The sequence below is a fragment of the Sturnira hondurensis genome, unplaced genomic scaffold (assembly GCF_014824575.4).
Source record: "Sturnira hondurensis isolate 20B ecotype Veracruz unplaced genomic scaffold, ASM1482457v3 Scaffold0013994, whole genome shotgun sequence".
NCBI classification, from domain to species: Eukaryota; Metazoa; Chordata; class Mammalia; order Chiroptera; family Phyllostomidae; genus Sturnira; species Sturnira hondurensis.
Genome location: NW_028086625.1, coordinates 1048417 through 1067565, shown reverse-complemented (window position 1 = coordinate 1067565; position 19149 = coordinate 1048417). Strand labels below are relative to the sequence as shown.

Below are 19149 nucleotides of genomic sequence, written 5' to 3'. Positions count from 1 at the left end.
GAGCTCCCAGTCCCACCTGCTATCACACCACCTGACAATTCCTATGGCAGGGGTTTCATCTTTAAACCCTCAGATGAGGCCATCTCCCTAGGTGTCACCACCAGCAGGGTGTTTGGTGCCCTGACACTAGTCCTTCAGACACCTGTACTCGTGGCTGGGATGATTTCTGCAGTGATGGGGCAGACAAGGGCCTTCTCAAGGCAACACGGGGGAGAGGTAAGAGCCAGAACTTAAATCTCTAACCTATCCTGTATTTGCTACCTCCAGCCATCTACCACTCAAAATACCGGCCAGTTAAAGACAGTCTTCCATTTCCCTATAGGTCTTCATTGCTGTGCTAGTTTCTGGAACTTCTGTTTCCCTCTGTGGTTTCTCCAGGATTCCTTCTGGGCAAGGGAATTGGTGGTTTGTGTTGTTTGCCATCTTGGCGGGCAGCAGATGCCCCAGTTAGGTATCCTCAGGGACTAACAGAGTTTTCTTCCTTTCAGGGTTATCTCAGCCTCCTATTCACAGAAAGGAGTCCTCTGGTTCTCAGAGGTCCCAAGTTGCCATACACAGAATTGACTTGTATTGCCCCTCAAATATATGCGGTCATTAACCACAGAATGCACTCAGGAGGGTGTCAGCTGGTTACCGAAGGTGGGGAAGACTTCAGGCCCTCAGAGGGCCAGATACCTCAATATCTTGGATGCTCCTTGGTATATGTATATGGGGCTACCTGTGCCCCTTGTATGTACTTATAGACCCACAGCCTTGGAGCACCCCAGACACAGAATGGTCTCGTCCTGCTCTTCCAGTGACTGAGCCCTTATCTGAGGAATGGTCAGCTTCCCCTCCAATATTGGGGTGTGATGGGAGCCTTTTAAGAGTTAGTTCCAGCTTTACATGGTATTCTTGGGGAGACAGATAAGAAGATGACTGCCATAATGCCCCTCATCTCTGTTAACATTGCCCTGTGCAGCAATTTCTGGCCAGAACCTAGCACAGCAAGGCCACCACTGTAGGACCCCAGTTACCCTACCTGTGGTTTGCCACATCCTTGTGGACAACAGCATCTGACCTGTGACACAATCCACCTTCGGAGAATGTAAGTGGGAAAAAGGACTTTCTTTTAGTGATTAACTTCTAAATAACTTCTTCTAGGGCCTGGGCTTTATTGATGCTTGATTTGTTTGTCCACAGCAGTGGGATGGAGAAGGCAAATAAAAGGAATGTGTTGGTGAAACAGTTAATACAGATACCTGTGAGCTGGAAATCCAGCTTAGGGCTTAGGGCCTTAGGCATGGTAAGGCTACAGCCCCTCAAGCTGGCCCTAAAGCAAGTGACAAGAATAGGAGCCTTAAGCCCCTGCCTAGGACTGCCAGCATTACTGCAGAAGACTCACAAGGAAGGGTCTAGATCCTGGAACCAATGACGTGTGGAAAGCTAGAGGGGGTTGGCCGAATGTTTCGAAGTAGCCCATACTTCCCAGTCTTTGGGATGAATCTTGCCCTTTTCGAGCCAGGATCTCTCTCATTCCTCATTCAGGTGCTTGTCCTGAAAGCACATATTCACAGCCCCAATCCAGATCCCTATGGGCAGACAGACGTACTGCACCACAGCCTTAAGGCTTCCTCAAGCAATCCTTGCCCTGGGCTCACCTTGTAGAACCAATTCTCAGCATCCACTCTCCCACCACTGGGGAAGAAGGCTCTGCATGACCCGCCCTCCACCAAGGGAACTATTTCCGCTCCATCATTTGAAAAGCCTCTGAGAACTCCACTCACAACAAAAACCAGAAAGAGGGCAGAGAAATAAATAGACCACAGTGACCTTCGTGTGTGCAAATTACAGTTGTTAAAAACAAAGCAACAAAAACAGAAAAGAGGCTGTAGTCTCAATGGGATGGTGCCGAAGTAGAGCCCTGTACTCTCAGACCCGCAGAGAGAGGCTCTCATACTCCATCAGGTCTAGGGCTGGCAGGCGGGGAGGTGGGGTCTCACGTGGAGGCCCTCATGGCAAAGAATGCAGATGTGGCGGGGCTGACGGTGGGCTGGAGGGAGCCTAATCAAGATGAGGCTGTAGCCTCAGCCCCCTCCTCTGAGTCCCACACTTCGGACTGCAGGTAATCAGCAAAGAGAGCCTTGGCCCTGCGTAGGACGCGCCCCAGGTGGTGTTTTCGCACGAGGCGGTCAAAGTGCATGGCCAGCTCGTTGTAATCCAGCCCATTGCGCATGATGTGGTCACGGTGCTCCAGAAGGATGGCGAGGCAGAGAAACAGCATGAATGGGTTTCCCCGGCCAAACTCCTGGGGCGGGGGCAAGCCCAATGGGTGTTGGGGTGGCAGGGACTTCCCAGGGTCTTGTGGGGAGCCCGCCTCTGGCATCAAGGGGGATCCTGCAGCTGCATCACCAGCAGGAGAGGCCTCCTGGGAGGATGGAGGAGATGAGGAGGATGGGGAGTCAGGGCGGGAAGAGGAGGAGAGCAGTGGGTCTGAGGAGTTGAGCAAGGGCTCGGAAAGGGACTTGGAGCTGATGAGGGAAATGGGATGGGGCAGCTGGACCAGGGGGTCCCTCCTGGGTCTGGTGTTATCCCTGAGTTGCTGGAGGTCATCCAGACTGGCCTGTCTTAGGAGACGCCCCCCACCACCAGGCCCCTGGCCGGTCATGGCCAAGTGGTCAACTGCATCTTCAAAAGCGCTGCCTCCCCCACCGGCAGGCCTTAACATGTGCCTCTGTCGTACGGGCCGCCCCCTGTGGCTACCGAAGCCAGTGTCTGTCCCTTGGCCGGGGGGTCCAACGAGCTCTACCTCATGTTCAGGAGGATCTGGGGGCAGTGAACTCCAGGTGACCTCAAGCATGCGGAGGGCGTCATCGAAGGCGAACTCGCGCTTGAGCTCGAGCAGCAGCCAGCGGTAACAGAAGAAGAGGTCATCAGCCCCAGCTTCTTGCAGATACTGGTAGAAGTCGGGGTCAGCGTGTCGCAGCAGCAACTTCAGGTGGGCGAACTTGGTGGCCATGGCACGGCCATCAGGATGGAAGTTTGCAGCTAAGCGCTTCATGATGCCACAAAAGCAGACAAAGGCATGGCCTTCATGGTCCATGACAGCAAGGATGGGTGAGGCAAGGTCACTCATGCCCTGGCAGTAGGACACCTGTGGGTGGGTAACGGCATAGGTGGTGAGCAGGTCGTGCAGTGCCCGCAGGTGTGGGCCATCCTCGGGCCCTGCATAGTAGGGGTGGGCCCGGTCGGTACGCAGCACATCCTTGAGGACAGTGCTGCGGATGAATTCCAGGTCCTCGGGGCTTGCTCGCTGAGCCCACTCACTCTTAAGCTGCTCATACTCCCGACTCTTGCGTTTCATGTAGTCCATCCGTTCACGGCCTGTCAGCCCGTCTGGGTACACATTCAGCAAGTACCTCCACACCACCTGGCCAGGGACAAAAAGGATGAGGCTGAGGTCCTACAGATGAGCCGCCACACCCCAGGGTACATCTGTCACCACCTGCCCACCTGCCCTGGACCTTTGTCCTCCTTCAGAAAGATCTGCCTTTCACCTCTGACTCCTAGCGCCTGGTAAAGGAGAGCCTGCTGCACTGGACCATCACCACTCCATCCCACGACCGCGTGGTCCACTGCATGTGTCTCATGAGTTACTCGTGACTGCGGGAGTGATGGGTCCAATGAGTGGCTAAGGAAGCTCACCTTTCGCAGGGAGGGCTCCACACCGCCATGATAGATCCGCAGGCGCAGCTCCTCGGGGCGGGAAAGCTGGCCCTCGTGGTTCAGGTATGTGTGGAACTCAGCGTCACTCAGGGGTGGCTTGAAGGGCTTGACATCCTCCCCATATGACCAACTTAGCACCTGCTGGACCTTAGACAAGGTGCGGCCCACCTGTGAAGGAGCGGGGGAGGCCACTTGTCAGGTGGGCAGGCTAGGGGCAGGTGCCAACCAGCAGGCTCAGAATGAGAGGAGCCAGGTAGGCCCTGCCCTACAACCACAGAAGGGCCCCGGGGGGCCCCTGAAACCACCTGAGAGAGGATGGACTGAGTAAAGGGCAGGGCAGCCGTGGTCAGTGACGACCGTTTCTCAGCCAGCAGCACGTCGGAGCCGATGACATCCTTGGGGCTGATTATGTCCCAGTCTTCCAGCAGTGGGCCTGGACACACGGAATGAAACAATGTGAGAATGGGGATGAGAACTCCAGATCTCCGGGCGCGGTTCCTCTCCTACCAACACCAGGCTACCACAAGACAATGAGCGACTCCCACCCTCTCTTTCCATGTCATCTAAACCATGGAAAAAAAAAAAGAGCCATAAATAATGCTTTTTAAAAAAATATATTTTATTGATCACTTTTTCTATTGGACTGTCTTTTATATTAGGTAACTGTCTCACAAAATTGCTGGGCAGACTCTAAAAGTAATACTTACTATGCGCCAGGTACTATGACAAGGTCTTAGCTTTTAATATATACAATAAGAATATGAGACAATATTGCCATAGTACTAAGTGCCAGGAGGTATTCTGAGCCCTTTGCAAATATTAGCTTATTTTATATTCACATCCACCCTATCAATTAGGCACTATTACTACTGCCACTTTCTATGAGAAAACAGGCACAGTCAGGACTAGATAGTTGCCCAAAGCCCTACAGCCAGGGAGTGAACAAACCAAAATTTGAAGCCCAGGTCCAAAGCTAGAGTTTCCACACTCTTAATCTATATTCATGCTACCAACATGAAATGGTTGGTTTTTAAAAATTATTCATACTCTTTTTAAAAAGATTTTTTAATTTATTTTTAGACAACGGGGAAGGGAAAGGAGAAAGAAAGGGAGAGAAACATCAATGTGTGGTTGCCTCTCATGCCCCCCACTGGGGTCCTGCCCCGCAACCCAGGCATGTGCCCTGACTGGGAATCAAACCAGCGACCCTTTAGTTTGCAGTCTGGCGCTCAATCTACTGAGCCACACCAGCCAGGGTTATATTCGTGCTAGTTTTTCTCCCACAAACAATATAGTTTACCATGATCATTGTTATTTTTATAGACAATGACAAAAGGGTTAGTAAATGGCCAAGATTCTACAGCTAAGCCTATGTAGATTTTAGAAAAAATATTTTTGGAATAGGTATGTTGTGTATGTTATACAGAGGAAACAATGCGATGCTTGATTTTCTCCAGTTCTGGCCTTTGGAACATCAGGAGAAGTCTGTCCCTTCTCTTGACCTTTTTTCCAACTCAAATGTGATGTGGACAAAGCAACAGTAAGACCCAGTGGCTTTCAAACTCTATTACGTGAAACAAATCAACTTGGATTTGTATAATGTGTTGTCACTTGCAGGCAAGTGCCATCCCTAAGCAGCATTTCCATGGAGTTCACTGTATGTTGTCCCTCAGAGCTAAAGGGGAAGCAAACCCTAGGCCTCATTTGGACGTCACTGCCCCTCCGTGGATGTCTCAGGGTGGACTGCAAACCGAAAGGGTCCAAAAGGGGAGCCTGGGAGCTCATCTAGATATGACCTCTTCCTCTGTTCCTCATGTGAGTTAACAGTGTATCTGTTCAGTTGCTTAAGCCAGAAACTTGAGAGATGTCCTTGCTGTCTCCCGCTTTCTCAACTCCCAGGGCCAAACCTTTGCTAAGCGCCATGGCTTCTGCATGCAGGACATACTTTAATCCCACCACCTCTCTCATTTGCACTTTGTCACCCTGTCTCTCAACTGAATCTGCCATCTAACCAGTCCCTCTTCCTATTCGCCCCTTTCTACTCTCTCCTGACAGCTGCCAGAGTGGTCTTTCTAAAACAGTAATCAGAGCATTAAAACAAAGCAGATAAAATGGAGGTCATACTACTGAATAGGTAAAATGGAGAAGACCAAAATAATGGTTTGAAAGAAAAACTCTAGAAAAACCCCTTCAAGGCACAGAGCTAAAGCTTCATCATGATTCAAGTGAAAAAGTCGAGAGACCTGGAGACCTAATATATACATACTGGGAAATGCAGGGGGGAAAGGGGGATAAGGAGGAGACAGTATAGTCGTACAGGCATGAAGGAGAAGGTCCATGAGGTGAAGAAATGACCCACCAACTCGTAGATGGCATTATTTAACAAACAACACATACATAGCAGGCCTCCTCTGACTCTATCCAGATGCTGGTGAAGTGCCCAAATTCCAAGAAGGAAGAAAAACGCTTGCCAGCTTCCAAAGACAAGGATGAGGCTGCTTACAACAGAAAGAAGGTCAGAATGGTGATGGGCTTGTTCCACACTCTGGAAGCAAGAAGACAGTAGTAGCTCGCAGTACCTATGAAACACTGAGAAGAAAGGCCTAAGATCCAAAGGCTCCATGCCCAGCCAAAACAATACATATCTATGGTGGCCAAAGAAAGACATTTTTGATCACTAGAGTACATCTAACCCCTGTACCTTTATCAGAAGAGAACAAAGAAGTACTTGAAGGAAACGACTACAAGGGTTCAAGGTAGGGAACGCAAAGGAAGGGTAAAGGGCGACGGGCCACAAGTTTGTAACATATATAGTGAAACATAAGCTGACAGAGACACTGTGATTGGGAGTTTGTAATCTCAAGTGTTACTTTAGCATTCCTGAAACATAAGTAACCGACTCTAAAGACAAGATAGTGATAGCCTGGAATTTAAAAAGAAACAAAAATTACTGTTTCAGCAAAACCCAGAAGTTAAGGGTTAGGGATCAGAGGAAGAATTAGACTTAGACATGTTCCAAAGCCAAAGCTTCCATTTTAGGGCTAGGAGGGCGGGGAACCCTGGAGTGGAAAAGTGCTCTAAAGATGTCACTGCCAATTGTGTAGAAAAGCATAAATCCAGCTATGGGATTTTTACGAGAGACATCTAAAACTAGGTGACAGAGAAAGGGGGAAAATTGAAGAAACCTGAAGGGATATTGTACCTGGCACACACAAACAGAAAGCAAGAGCAGCAATATGAATGTCAGAAAAAGCATCACTCAAGGCCAAAAACATTACAGGAAAATCGATATTGATTTTAAAAAGGAAGAACCCATTAATAAAATGGGTAAATGATTTCTACAAGTACAAACTCATCTAGTGGCAAAACCTGATCTGAACTAACATGAGATTAAACATAGTCTTTATGTAACCCCACTAAGTGTGAATGTGCACACATCTTCCTGAACAAACACCCAAGTGTTCCATTATGGGGTGTGACCTCAGACCCTGTTTGCAGTATTATATAATATATGCTATATGTACTGCATGTCCTCATCAAAATTTTGTCAAGCTTCCCAAACCCTAAATTAATATGTAAATGCTGTGCAATGCTAATCAGAAATCTAATGGAGTTTTCCATAGACATGGATAAAATTATTTTAAGGTTCATATGAAACAATTCACATTCAAGAATAGTTAAAAAAAAGAATAGTTAAGAAAAAGAAGAGTCAAGAAAAGAAGAGTGGGAAGATGGCAAAGCTTGCCTTATTAAAATTTACCACAAAAGTATTGTAATAAAAATATGATGTTAGCTAGCATAGCAATAGACAAAGAGAGCCAATTGGTGGAATGCAATAGAAAGACTAGACGTACATGTTAATTTCAAGTGCACATGGAAGCTCAATATTCACAAAAGTAGCATTTCAAGTCACTGTAGAAAAGGTAGTTATTTTAAAAAGATGCCTGCACACTTGCCGGTGTGGCTCAGTTCGTTAGAGCATTGTCCTGTACACCAAAAGGTTGGGGGTTCTATCCCTGGTCACAGAAGATACCTAGCTTGTGGGTTTGAGGACCAGCAGGGGCATGATGGGAGGCAACCAATCAGTGTTTCTCTCTCTCTCTCTCTCTCTCTCTCTTTCTGTCGTTCCCTTCCTTTCTCTCTAAAATCAATAAACATATATTTTAAAAAAAGATGCTGGCATGCCTTGGCCAGGTAGCTCAGTGGGTTAGAGCATCGTCCAGATATGCCAAGGCTGCAGGTTCGATCTCTAGTCAGGGCACATACAAGCAGCAAACAATGAATGCATAAATAAGTAGAACAACAAATTGAAGTTTCTCTCTGTCTCTCTCCGTCTCTCTCTCTCTCTCTCTCTCAAATCAATTTAAAAACCAATGCTGGCAGCAATGAATAAATACCTATCAATAATAACCTTAAATGTAAACAGATGAAATGCTCCAATAAAAAGACATAGGGTAGCTGAATGGATAAGAAAACATGACCCACACATATACTGTCTACAAGAGACTCACCTCAGAACAAAAGACTAACACAGACTGAAAGAGAAGGGACGAAAGAAAATATTCCAAGCAAATGGACAGGAAAAAAAAAGCTGGGGTGGCAATACTTACATTAGACAAAGTAGACTTCAAAACAAAGGCCATAACAAGAAATGAAGATGGTCACTACATAATACTTAAGGAAGTTATCCAACAAGAGGATATAACTCTTGTAAACATATATGGACCCAACATAGGATAGCCTAAGTATATAAGAAAAATTCTGGAGGACTTCAAGAAAGAGACCAACAGCAATACAGTCATCATAGGGGATTTTAACACCTCACTGTCAACAATGGACAGATCTTCCAAACAAAAAATCAATAAGGATATTGTGGCATTGAATGACACCCTAGATCAAATGGCCTTAACTGATATTTACAGAGCATTTCACCCCAAAGAAGTGAAATATACATTCATTTGAAATGCACATAGATCATTATCAAAGACAGCCTACATGGTAGGGCACAAAACAAGTCTCAACGAATTCAAGAAAACTGAAATCATATCAAGCATCTGCTTGGATCACAATGGCTTGAAATTAGGAATCAACCTCAAGGAAAAAACTCAAATATCATTCAAATACATGGAGACTGAATAATATGTTATTAAATAATGAATGAGTTAACAATGAAATTAAGGAAGAAATCAAAAAGCACCTAGAAACAAATGAAAATGAACACACAACAATTCAAACCTATGGGACACAACAAAGGCAGCCCTGAGAGGGAAGTTCTTAGCAGTACAGACTTACCTAAAAAAGATAGAAACATCTCAAATAAACAACCTAACCCGACATCTACAAGAACTGTAGAAACAACAAAAAACAAAGCCCAGAGTGAGTAGAAAGAAGGAACTAATCAAGATCAGAGCAAAATTAAATGACATAGAGACTAAAAAAAAAAATACAATTCAACAGATCAATGAATACAAGGAGAGGGTTCTTTGAAAAGATAAAATTGACAAGCCTCCAACCAGACTCATCAAGAAAAAAAGAAAGAAGACCCAAATAAATTAAATCAGAAATAAAAGAGAAGTAACAACTGATACCACAGAAACACAAAGTATTGCAGGAAATTACTATGAACAATTTATATGCCAAGAAATTGGACAACCTGTGTGAAATGTATATATTTCTAGAAACATACAATCTTCCAAAACTGAATCGAAAAGAAGCAGAAAGCCTGAATAGACCAATAACTGGAAAAATTGAAGTAGTAATCAAAAAACTCCTGGCAGCCCTGGCTGGTGTAGCTCAGTGGATTGAGAGTGGGCTGTGAACCAAAGGGTCACCAGTTCGATGTCCAGTCGGGGCACATGCCTGGGTTGTGGGCCAGGTCTCCAGTATGGGGCATGAGAGGCAACCACACATTGATGTTTCTCTCCCTCTCTTTCTCCTTCTCTTTCCCTCTCTCAAAAAAAATCTAAAAAAAGAAAAAAGAAAAACCCTCCTGGCACACAAAAGCCCTGGACTGGATGGCTTCACAGAATGATTTTACCAAACATTCAAAGAAGAACTAACTCCTATTCTTCTCAAACTACTCCAAAAAACTCATGAAGAGGAAAGAATCCCAAACTCTTTTTACAAAGGCCAGCATTACCCTAATTCCAAAAGCAGGTAAAGACACAACAAAGAAAGAAAATTACAGGCCAATATCTCTAATGAACATAGATGCTAAAATCCTCAACAAAATATTGGTAATCTGGATGCAGTAATACATTAAAAAGATCATATACCATAATCAAGTGGGATCAACCCAGGGACATAAAGTTGGTACAATATTCTCAAATCAATAAATGTAATACATCACGTAAATAAAATGAAGGACAAAAACCACACGATTGTATCAATAAATGCAAAGAACATTTTATAAAATCCAGCACACATTTATGAAGAAAACACTCAGCAAAGTGAGAGTAGAGGGAGCATTCCTCAACATAATAAAGGCCATATAGGAGAAACCTTCTGCCAGCATCACAGTCAATGGGCAAAAACTAAAAGCTTTTCCCTTGAGATCAAGAACAAGACAAGGATGTCCACTTCCACCACTCTTATTCAACATAGTATTGGAAGTTCTAGCCATAGCAATCAGACAAGAAAAAGAAATAAAAGGCATCCAAACAGGGAAGGAGGAAGTAAAACTGTCATTATTTGCAGATGACATGACAGTGTACATAGAAAACCCAACTTCCGGCCAAGACAGAGGTGTAGGTGGAAACACTGTACCTCCTCGCACAACCAAGTTTATGAACAACAAAGATTTATAAACCAGAATGCAACCAAAACAGAGAAAATTGAACTGTACCGAAGTCTGACAACAATGAACCACCCATCCGGACCGGTAAGAGGGGCACAGTCAATGGCTGGTGGAAAGGGGGTGCGGTAGGGAAAAGCAGCGAGACTGATCCAGGTGTACAGGTGGCAATGGGCAGACCCAGTGAGGGCACAAGGTGGCTGGCTGACCATGGTCACACATTCATGTGCAGATAAACCAGGTGAAAAAACAGACAGTGAGACAGACTGCACAAACCATGGCCCCAGTGCTGAGAAATAAAACCGAAAAGCACCAATTGGAAAAACTTTCAGGGGGCGAGGTGCCAGGAGAGGCCCCCAGGCTCACAGAGAGTTCGTTGGAGAGACCCACGGAGTTCTGGAGGATGCATAGGCCCACACACCTGGGAACCAGCACCAGAAGGGTCCAATTTGCTTGTGGGAAGCAGCAGAGAGGACTGAAATCTGAGAGCAGAAAAAAATGCCAATGGCCCTCTCTGACCACGCCCCCACATATAGGGTCACAACCCAGCTACTTGGGTTGCTCCACCCTGGTGAACACCTAAGGCTCCGCACCTCATATGTAGCAGGCGCGACCTGACCAAAAATGGCTCAATCAGAACAAATCAAAGCCCCAGAGCCAATACTTCTAAGTAACCAAGAGATAGCCAACCTATCAGATGCACAGTTTAAAACACTGGTGATCAGGATGCTCACAGAATTGGTTGATTATAGTCACAAATTAGATGAAAAAATGAGGGCTACACTAAGTGAAATGAAGGAAAATGCACAGAGATCCAATGGTGATGGAAAGGAAACTGGGACTAAAATCAATTGAGTGGACCAGAAGGAAGAAAAAATGACCAAACAGAAAAGAACAAAGGAACAAGAATTCAAAAAAAAATGAGGAGAGGCTTAGGAACCTCCAGGACATCTTCAAACATTCCAACATCCGAATTATAGGGGTACCAGAAGGGGAAGAGGAAGAGCAACAAGTGGAAAACTTACTTGAACAAATAATAAAGGAAAACTTCCCCAATCTGGTAAAGGAAATAGACTTCCAGGAAGTCTAGGAAGCTCAGAGAGTCCCAAAGAAGATGGAACGAAGGAGGAACACACCAAGGCACATCATAATTACATTAGCCAGGATTAAAATGAAGGAGAGAATTCTAGAAGCAGCAAGAGATAAGGGGACAGTCACCTACAAAGGAGTTCCCATCAGACTGTCAGCGGATTTCTCAAAAGAGACCTTACAGGCAAGAAGGGCCTGGAAAGAAGTATTCCAAGTCATGAAATCCAAAGACCTACATCCAAGACTGCTCTATCCAGCAAAGCTTTCATTTAGAATGGAAAGGCAGATAAAGCACTTCTCAGATAAGGTCAAGTTCAAGGAGTTCATCATCACCAAGCCCTTATTATATGAAATGTTAAAGGGACTTAGATCTAAGAAAAAGAAGATAAAAAATATGAACAGTGAAAGGACAGCAAACTCACAGTTATTAACAACCACACCTAAAACAAAAGCAAACTAAGCAGACAGCTAGATCAGGACCAGAGCCACAGAAATGGAGATCACATGGAGGGTTAGCAACAGGGGCGGGTGGGAGGTGGAGAAGGGGGGAGAAGGTACAGAGAATAAGTAGCATAGATGGTAGGCAGAAAATAGATAGGGGGGGAGGGCAAGAATAGTATGGGAAATATAGAATATAAAGAACCTGTAGCCCTGGTTGGCGTAGCTCAGTGGATTGAGTGCGGGCCTGCGAACCAGAGGATCGAGGTTCGATTCCCAGCCAGGGCACATGCCTGGGTTGCAGGCCGGTTCCCTGCAGGCCAACTCCCAGCAGGGGACACACGAAAGGCAACCATACATTGATGTTTCTCTCCCTCTCTCTTTCCCCTCTGAAGATAAATAAATAAATAAAATATTTAAAAAAAACTTGTGACACATGGACATGAACTAAAGGGGGAAATGGGGGAGGGGGTGTGCAGGGTGGAGGGGAATGAAGGGGGGAAATGGGACAATTGTAATGGCATAATCAATAAAACCTAAAAAAAGAAAGAAAAAAAGAAAGAAAACCCTGTAGACTCCACCAAACAACTACTCGACCTAATAAGTGAATTTGGCAAAGTAGTGGGATATAAAGTCAATATTCAGAAATCAATGGTATTTTTATACAGCAACAATGAATTATAAGAAATAGAAATTAGGAAAAACATTCTATTTACTATAGCAACAATCAAAATAAAGCACCTAGGAATAAATTTTACCAAGGAGGTAAAAGACCTGTACTCAGAAAACTATAGAATATGGAAAAAAGAAACTCAGGAAGATACAAATAAAAGGAAGCATATACCCTGTTCATGGATTGGAAGAATTAACATCATTAAAATGTCCATACTACCCAAAGCAATCTAGAGGTTCACTGCAATTCCTATTAAAATACCAATGGTACGTTTCACTGATCTAGAACAAATACTCTAAGAATTTATATGGAAATGGCCTTAGCTGGGGTGGCTCTGTGGATTGAGTGCTGGTTTTGCAGACCAAAGGGTCACTGGTTCAATTCCCAGTCAGGGCACATGCCTGGGTTGCAGGCCAGTTTCCAGCAGAGGACTCAGGAAAGGCAACCGTACATTGATATTTCTCTCTTTCTCTCCTTCCCTTCCCCTCTAAAGATAAATAAATAAAATCTTAAAAAAAATAAAAATAAGTAAACAAATCTTTAAAAAACAAGAATACAGGCCTGGCTGGTGTGGCTCAGTGGACTGAGTCCCAGCCTGTGAAACAAAGGGTCGCTGGCTGGATTCCCAGTCAGGGCACATGCCTGGATTGCAGGACAGGTCCCTGATAGGGGGTGCGTGACAGGTAACCACATATTGATGTTTCTCTTCTCTTTCTCCATTTCCCTCTAAAAATAAATAAGTAAAATCTAAAAAAATAAAAAGATAAAAAAAGAATACAAATTGTAAAAAAATACAATAAAAATTTAAAAAATTATAGAAACTATAGTGTACTGATGTTAAAAAAATAATACAAATGGATGAGTGCAAGATGAGTGAATGAATAAATACAACTATCATTATAATCAGCATTGTTATATTTACATATTATCATAATTGAAACATACAATCTATAGCTTTATTGTTATATTGCATTATATAATTATATATTACTAGATTATATGCTACCATAGTAAATATAAAATGATAATTATTGTTATTAGAGCTAATACTTTTTGAGTATTCACTACACAGCCATGCACAGTTACACAGGTACTTTACATAAATTTCCCTGTTTAATCCTCCCGATAGCCCTAAGATACCATTAATCAATAGGTAAAGAAAAGTGGCCAAGCCAAGACTTGGGCCTAGGCTACCGTGCTCCCTAACCCAATGTGAAGGAGGGTATTGCAAGGGGCAGAGTCATCATATGGGGACATGGTAGGTAGGTCCCAGAGCAATTCTGTGAAGGACACTGGGTACTCACTGTCCTCAGTGGGCCGAATGTCTACACGCAGCTGCAGGTAAGGTTTGGAGGCTGTGGCGAAAGCCGTGCTGAGATCCCAGTCAGACAGGAGTGAGAGGTAAGCTTCCTGCCCCAGCCGATCCCGGCCCAGGTAGCTGATGCCAAAGTTCTTCTTCCTGCTCATGAGAGGTGTGGCAGCTCTCAGTGCCCCAGTTGCCCTGGAGGCTTTAGGGACACTTTTCAAAAGAATCAAGGGATGGTAGATGGTGTTGACAACTATCTACTATATACTAGGTATTATGCTAAGGATTGTGGGCAGGTTGTTCATCTTTGCTACACAAACACAGAGACAGACACACACCTGCTTATATCTGGAGGACACATTGGAAACTGGTAAAATGTTGGTACCTTCTAGGGAGGGTGACAGGGTAGTTGAAGGATAGAAGTGGAAAGAAAGCAGTCTTGTTTCTGCATAAAAAAGCAATCTGTATGATTGTCATTTTTCACAACAAAAGATGTTTAAGCAAAATGGTCAAATAACAACTAGAAATTTGTTCTTCAGATATACTTATGTAACTATGCGAAGAGGCGTGTCATGTGATGACTACTGTAACCATGGAAACATCCAATACCCATCACTTTTGTACTCTTTTGAGTTTTGTTACCATGCGCAAGTATTCCTACAAAATAACCACAACAAAATAACCATCACACCTGCCCGTGAGGGACACTACTTTTTCATCTACCAGGTTGGCAAAATCTCCAGTGTTTTCTAATAACCAATGTTTATGAGGGTGTCAGGGAAACATATTTAATATGCTGCTGGTGAGATTATAAATTGGTAAAACCTGTCTGGAGAACATTTTGGAACCATCCATTGAAATTTTTTAAAAGGCTTTTTAGTTATTTTTAGACAGAGGAACAGAAAGAGAAAGCGAGGGAGAGAAACATCAATGTGTGGTTGCCTCTCGCACGCCCCCTACTGGGGACCTGGCTGGCAACCTAAGCATGTGCCCTGACTGGGAATCAAACTGGCAACCCTGTGGTTCACAGGCCGGCACTCAATCCACTGAGCCACACCAGCCAGGGCCAATTAATTGACATTTTTAAAAGCACAGACCCACCCTGGCTGGTGTGGCTCAGTGGACTGAGTGCCGGCCTGTGAACTGGATGGGATGTGGGTGGTTCCTGGTTCAGCTCCTGGTCAGGGCACTTGCCTGAGTTGTGGGCAAGGTCCCCAGTTGGGGGCACATGAGAGGCAACTGATAGATATTTCTCTTACAGAACATCAATGTTCTCTCCTTCTCTTTCTCCCTCCCTTCCAATCTCTCTAAAAATAAATAAATAAACTCTTTGAAAAAAATAAAAAGCATACCCCCTTTAATCCATGACTAGATTTCCTCAAATGCTCCAAGATACACCTATATGGCTGTTCACTGTGGGTTTATTTATGATAACAAAACAACCTACCGAACAACAATAACAAAAAAAAAATCCAAACAATTGCTTTTGAGGTAGGTTGCCCACTGGTTGACTACCAGCATCCTATTACTCACCCATTCAAGTCAAATGCTCTGATGAGGATGTGCTGTAACACATCAAGTGAGGTGATCTGGGGGTCAACAGCAAAAGAGCGGAACTCAGGTGGCAAGAAGCTCTCACATTTCTGAGGAGAGAAGACATGACGGAGGCTATCAGAGGCATATCATCATGCTGAAGTGGAGTGAGCAGTAGGAGGCAAGGTCAGAGAAGTGGCAGGGACCATATCAAGGCAAGGTGGGCATTCTAGATGATGGTGAGGACTTAAGTTTTTGCTTTGAGTGACATGGGAGCATTGGGAGGGTTCTGAGGAAGGAAGGATGTACTCTGACTTAAGATTTACAGGATCCTTCTGGCTGCTCTGTTTAGAACAGAGTGGAGGTCAAGGGAGACAGCAGCAGTCTAGTGAGGAGGGGGGTACTGCAATAGTCCAGGTACTCAGTCCTTCCTCTATTTCCCTTCGACGATGGTTGCCAGGATCATCATGTCCAGTCTGACCTTTATTAAATCAGTCCTCCATGCTGCAACCAATGTAGTACATCAAGCTACAACACTCCCCTGCTTAAATATCTTTTTTAAAATTGCTGGTCAAGTACAGTTGTCCCCATTCCCCACTCCCCACTACTCCCCCTTGCCTCACCCATCCCCACCTCCCACCCTCGATTCTACCCCCTTTGGCATTGTCCATGTGCCCTTCATACATGTTCCTTGATGACCCTTCCCCTATTTTTCCTGCTTAAATATCTTGAAAGGGTTCCCAACAGGTGGGCCTATAGGACCTCAGCCAGCCTGTCTCCTGTCAGCTTCTTATAACTTTACATGCTGGTACTACCAAGCTGCTGAAAGTTACTTTGAACACACCCTTGGTTTCAGGCCTTTACTTGTGCTGCTTCTGTTCTCTTGAGGGTCCTTCCTACTTTCTTCAAATGGTTCACTCAGCTCAGGTATCATCTCTTTTCTGAACATCCAAACTTCTACTTTAGAGTTTCCTCTAGGACACTGAAGGGATCCAATTACTTCTTCTCTCCAGAATCTACCCTTTTCTTAACATGACCAGTACCACCACCCTAGTCCAAGTCACCATCGCTGCTTGCTGGAACTAGTGTAACAGCTTTCTTTTTCTTTTTAAGATATTTTATTTATTTATTTTTAGAGAGAGGGGAAGGGAAGGAGAAAGAGAGGGAGAGAAACATCAATGTGTGGTTGCCTCTCATATGCCCTCTACTGAGGACCTGGTCCGCAATCCAGGCCTGTGCCCTGACTGAGAATCAAACCAGCAACCCTTTAGTTGGCAGGCTGGCGCTCAATCCACTGAGGTACCCCAGCCAGGGCTAACAGCTTTCTTACTCAGAGTACACACCAAAGGCCCTTCACAATCTCCCCTTTCTCACCTCTGTGATTCACCTTCATCCATTCTTACCCTCACTCCCTTGGCTCCAGCAATAAGGGAGCCTAAGGGCACATGCCAAGCTCATCCACACCTCCCAGCTTTTGCCATTGCTATTTATTCCCTCTACCTAGAACACTCATCCCCCTGATAGGCACATGCTGACTCCTTCTAATTCCAGTCTCTGCTTCTTCAATACCTCTCTGGGAATTTCCCTATACAACCTTGGGTAAAGTAACACCCTAGTTCAGAACCTTTTTATTATTTCCTCATGACATTCACCAGTGTCCGCAGCATCTCATTTATTTAGCTGTTCGTCTCCCCCACGAACTGTGAGTTCATCCAGGTAGAGACTTGCACAAAAGTGTACTCTCAACACATGCTAACTGACTTCGGTGCCTCCTTTTCAGGCAGCACCCACCCCCTTCCCCATTGCTCAGGGCCTCACTCCTCAATTATTAAGCCCCCTCCTACATCCCTATAGCCTCTCTTCTCTACCCATAATCTCCACTCATCCAACTCCATAGGCCCCTACCCCTTCATTTTCGTCGCCACGCCTTCCAGCCCTGCCCCACATTCCCAGCTCCAGTTTACTCCAACCCCTGCCACTATCACTAGACCCTCAAGCCTCGCCCCTAAGATAACACCCCACCTCCTCAGGTCCCGCCCTCCATCCTAGGACAGCCACCACCTTCTCCTTCCATGACAGCCCCGGGCAGTCTGGTTGAGCGTCAGCCAACCTCACCTTGACTCGAACCCGTACCACCTCTCGCTCCTCCTCCTCAGCCGCTGCTGCTTGGACTCCCCCGCCAGGTGAGGGCGCTCTGGAGCCGGCCAAGTCCGAAGACCCAGGGGCCGTCGCCATCTCGCCGCCACCCCCTTTAGGGAGACAGGTGACAGTTGCCTCCCTACCTCTGCGCGCGCTCCTTGTGAGGCGCCCGCAGCCCCACCTTGCGCCCGGGCGCAGGCGCGAAGGGCGCTACGCGACCCTAGCAACCCCTGCCACCGCCCCTCCCACCTGGCAGAGTGGAGGTCGCCTCTGCGCGTGCGTATACAGTACCGTAGCCAGAAGCCCCGCCCCCAATGTCGGGCATTTTGCCTTACTTCAGCCAGTGCGCAGGTGCCTACTTAGGCCCCGCCTTCCCTTGTCGCGATTTGGTTGTTTGGGTAGTTTACTTCTGAATTCTCGTAGTGTTAAAGTGATGACCTATTGGAGCGAGAGAACTGAGGGGTGGGTTGGGGTGGGGAAGGAAGGTACTGCGAGGTGAAGTTAAGTCCTTCCACAGCCTGCACCAAGTTGGCTCGTGCCTCAGTTTCAGATGATGTCATCTATTTCAAATGCTGTGGCCATCTCTCGTAATGAATACGCTGAACGGAAAAATAATCCCTTTTCCAGAATTAAGAAAATAAGATTTATTTACTTTTATAAAGAGGGGAAGGGAGGGAGAAACAGGAGAGAAACAGCAATGATATATAGGATTGGTTGCCCCTCTCACAGGCATTCAGCTGAGGTCCTGGCCGGTAACCCAGACATGTGCCCGGACCTGGAATCTAACGACATTTCGGTTCGCAGGCCAGTGCTCCATCCATTGAACCACAACACCCAGGGCAAAGTTGGCCTTCATTTTTTTAAAAAGATTTTATTTATTTGTAGAGAGGGGAGGGGAGAGAAGGAGAGAAACATCAGTGTGTGGTTGTCTCTCATGCGCCCCCTACTGGGGACCTGGCCTGCAATCTAGGCATGTGCCCTGATTGGGAATCAGACTAGCCACCCTTTGGTTTGCAGTTCGGCACTGAATCCACTGAGCCACACCAGCCAGAGCAGTATTAACTTTTTAAAGAATATTAGTGCCCCGGCTGGTGTGGCTCAATGGATTGAGCGCGAGCTTGCGAACCAAAAGGTTGCTGGTTTGGGTATATACCTGGGTTGTGGGTCAGGTCCCCACTAAGGCGAGAGGCAACCACACACTGATGTTTCTCTCCCTCTTTTTCCCTCCCTCCCTGTCTCTAAAAATAAAATCTTTAAAAAAAGAACATTAAGATTCTATTTTTGTATCGTTTAAAATACATTGTTGCCTTGATATTTATATTAAACTGACATCTATTTTCTGGAATGTATAAATGGGAAATTTTTTTGAAAACCAGAAGAGGGCTATTGGCACATTTATCTTGCCCCATGTGGTGGAATCAAAAAATACTTATGGCAGTGCTGGATTTTTTTCTTGATGGAAACAAGGAGTTT

The 19149-nt window shown here is 45.4% G+C and overlaps 1 protein-coding gene across 3 annotated transcripts; it reads right to left on the bottom strand.

The window, feature by feature from the left end:
• Positions 1–1813: 1813 nt before the first annotated feature.
• TBC1D25 (TBC1 domain family member 25) lies at positions 1814–17919 on the bottom strand. 3 transcript variants are annotated; one of them, XM_037062413.1, is made up of 7 exons: positions 17653–17919; positions 15538–15647; positions 14003–14157; positions 4011–4138; positions 3685–3873; positions 2789–3409; positions 1814–2407 (listed from the first exon to the last, which is right to left on the bottom strand). In XM_037062413.1, the coding sequence occupies exons 1-7, from the start codon at positions 17770–17772 to the stop codon at positions 2048–2050; spliced, it is 1683 nt and encodes a 560-aa protein (XP_036918308.1). In that variant the 5' UTR covers positions 17773–17919; the 3' UTR covers positions 1814–2047. The 3 variants fall into 3 exon arrangements, with proteins under 3 accessions (XP_036918308.1, XP_036918306.1, XP_036918307.1); XM_037062411.1 differs by having other exon boundaries at positions 1814–3409; XM_037062412.1 differs by lacking the exons at positions 15538–15647; positions 17653–17919 and adding an exon at positions 14343–14448 and having other exon boundaries at positions 1814–3409.
• Between the last annotated feature and the right edge of the window lie 1230 nt (positions 17920–19149).

Coding starts and splice junctions, on each gene's coding strand:
- TBC1D25 (XM_037062411.1), bottom strand. CDS start 17,772: ATGGCGACGGCCCCTGGGTCTTCGGACTTGGCCGGCTCCAGAGCGCCC. Junction 4,139..14,002: donor CATTCGGCCCACTGAGGACA/GTGAGTACCCAG, acceptor CCGTGTGTCCAG/GCCCACTGCTGGAAGACTGG. Junction 3,874..4,010: donor CTCAGTCCATCCTCTCTCAG/GTGGTTTCAGGG, acceptor GCTCCTTCACAG/GTGGGCCGCACCTTGTCTAA.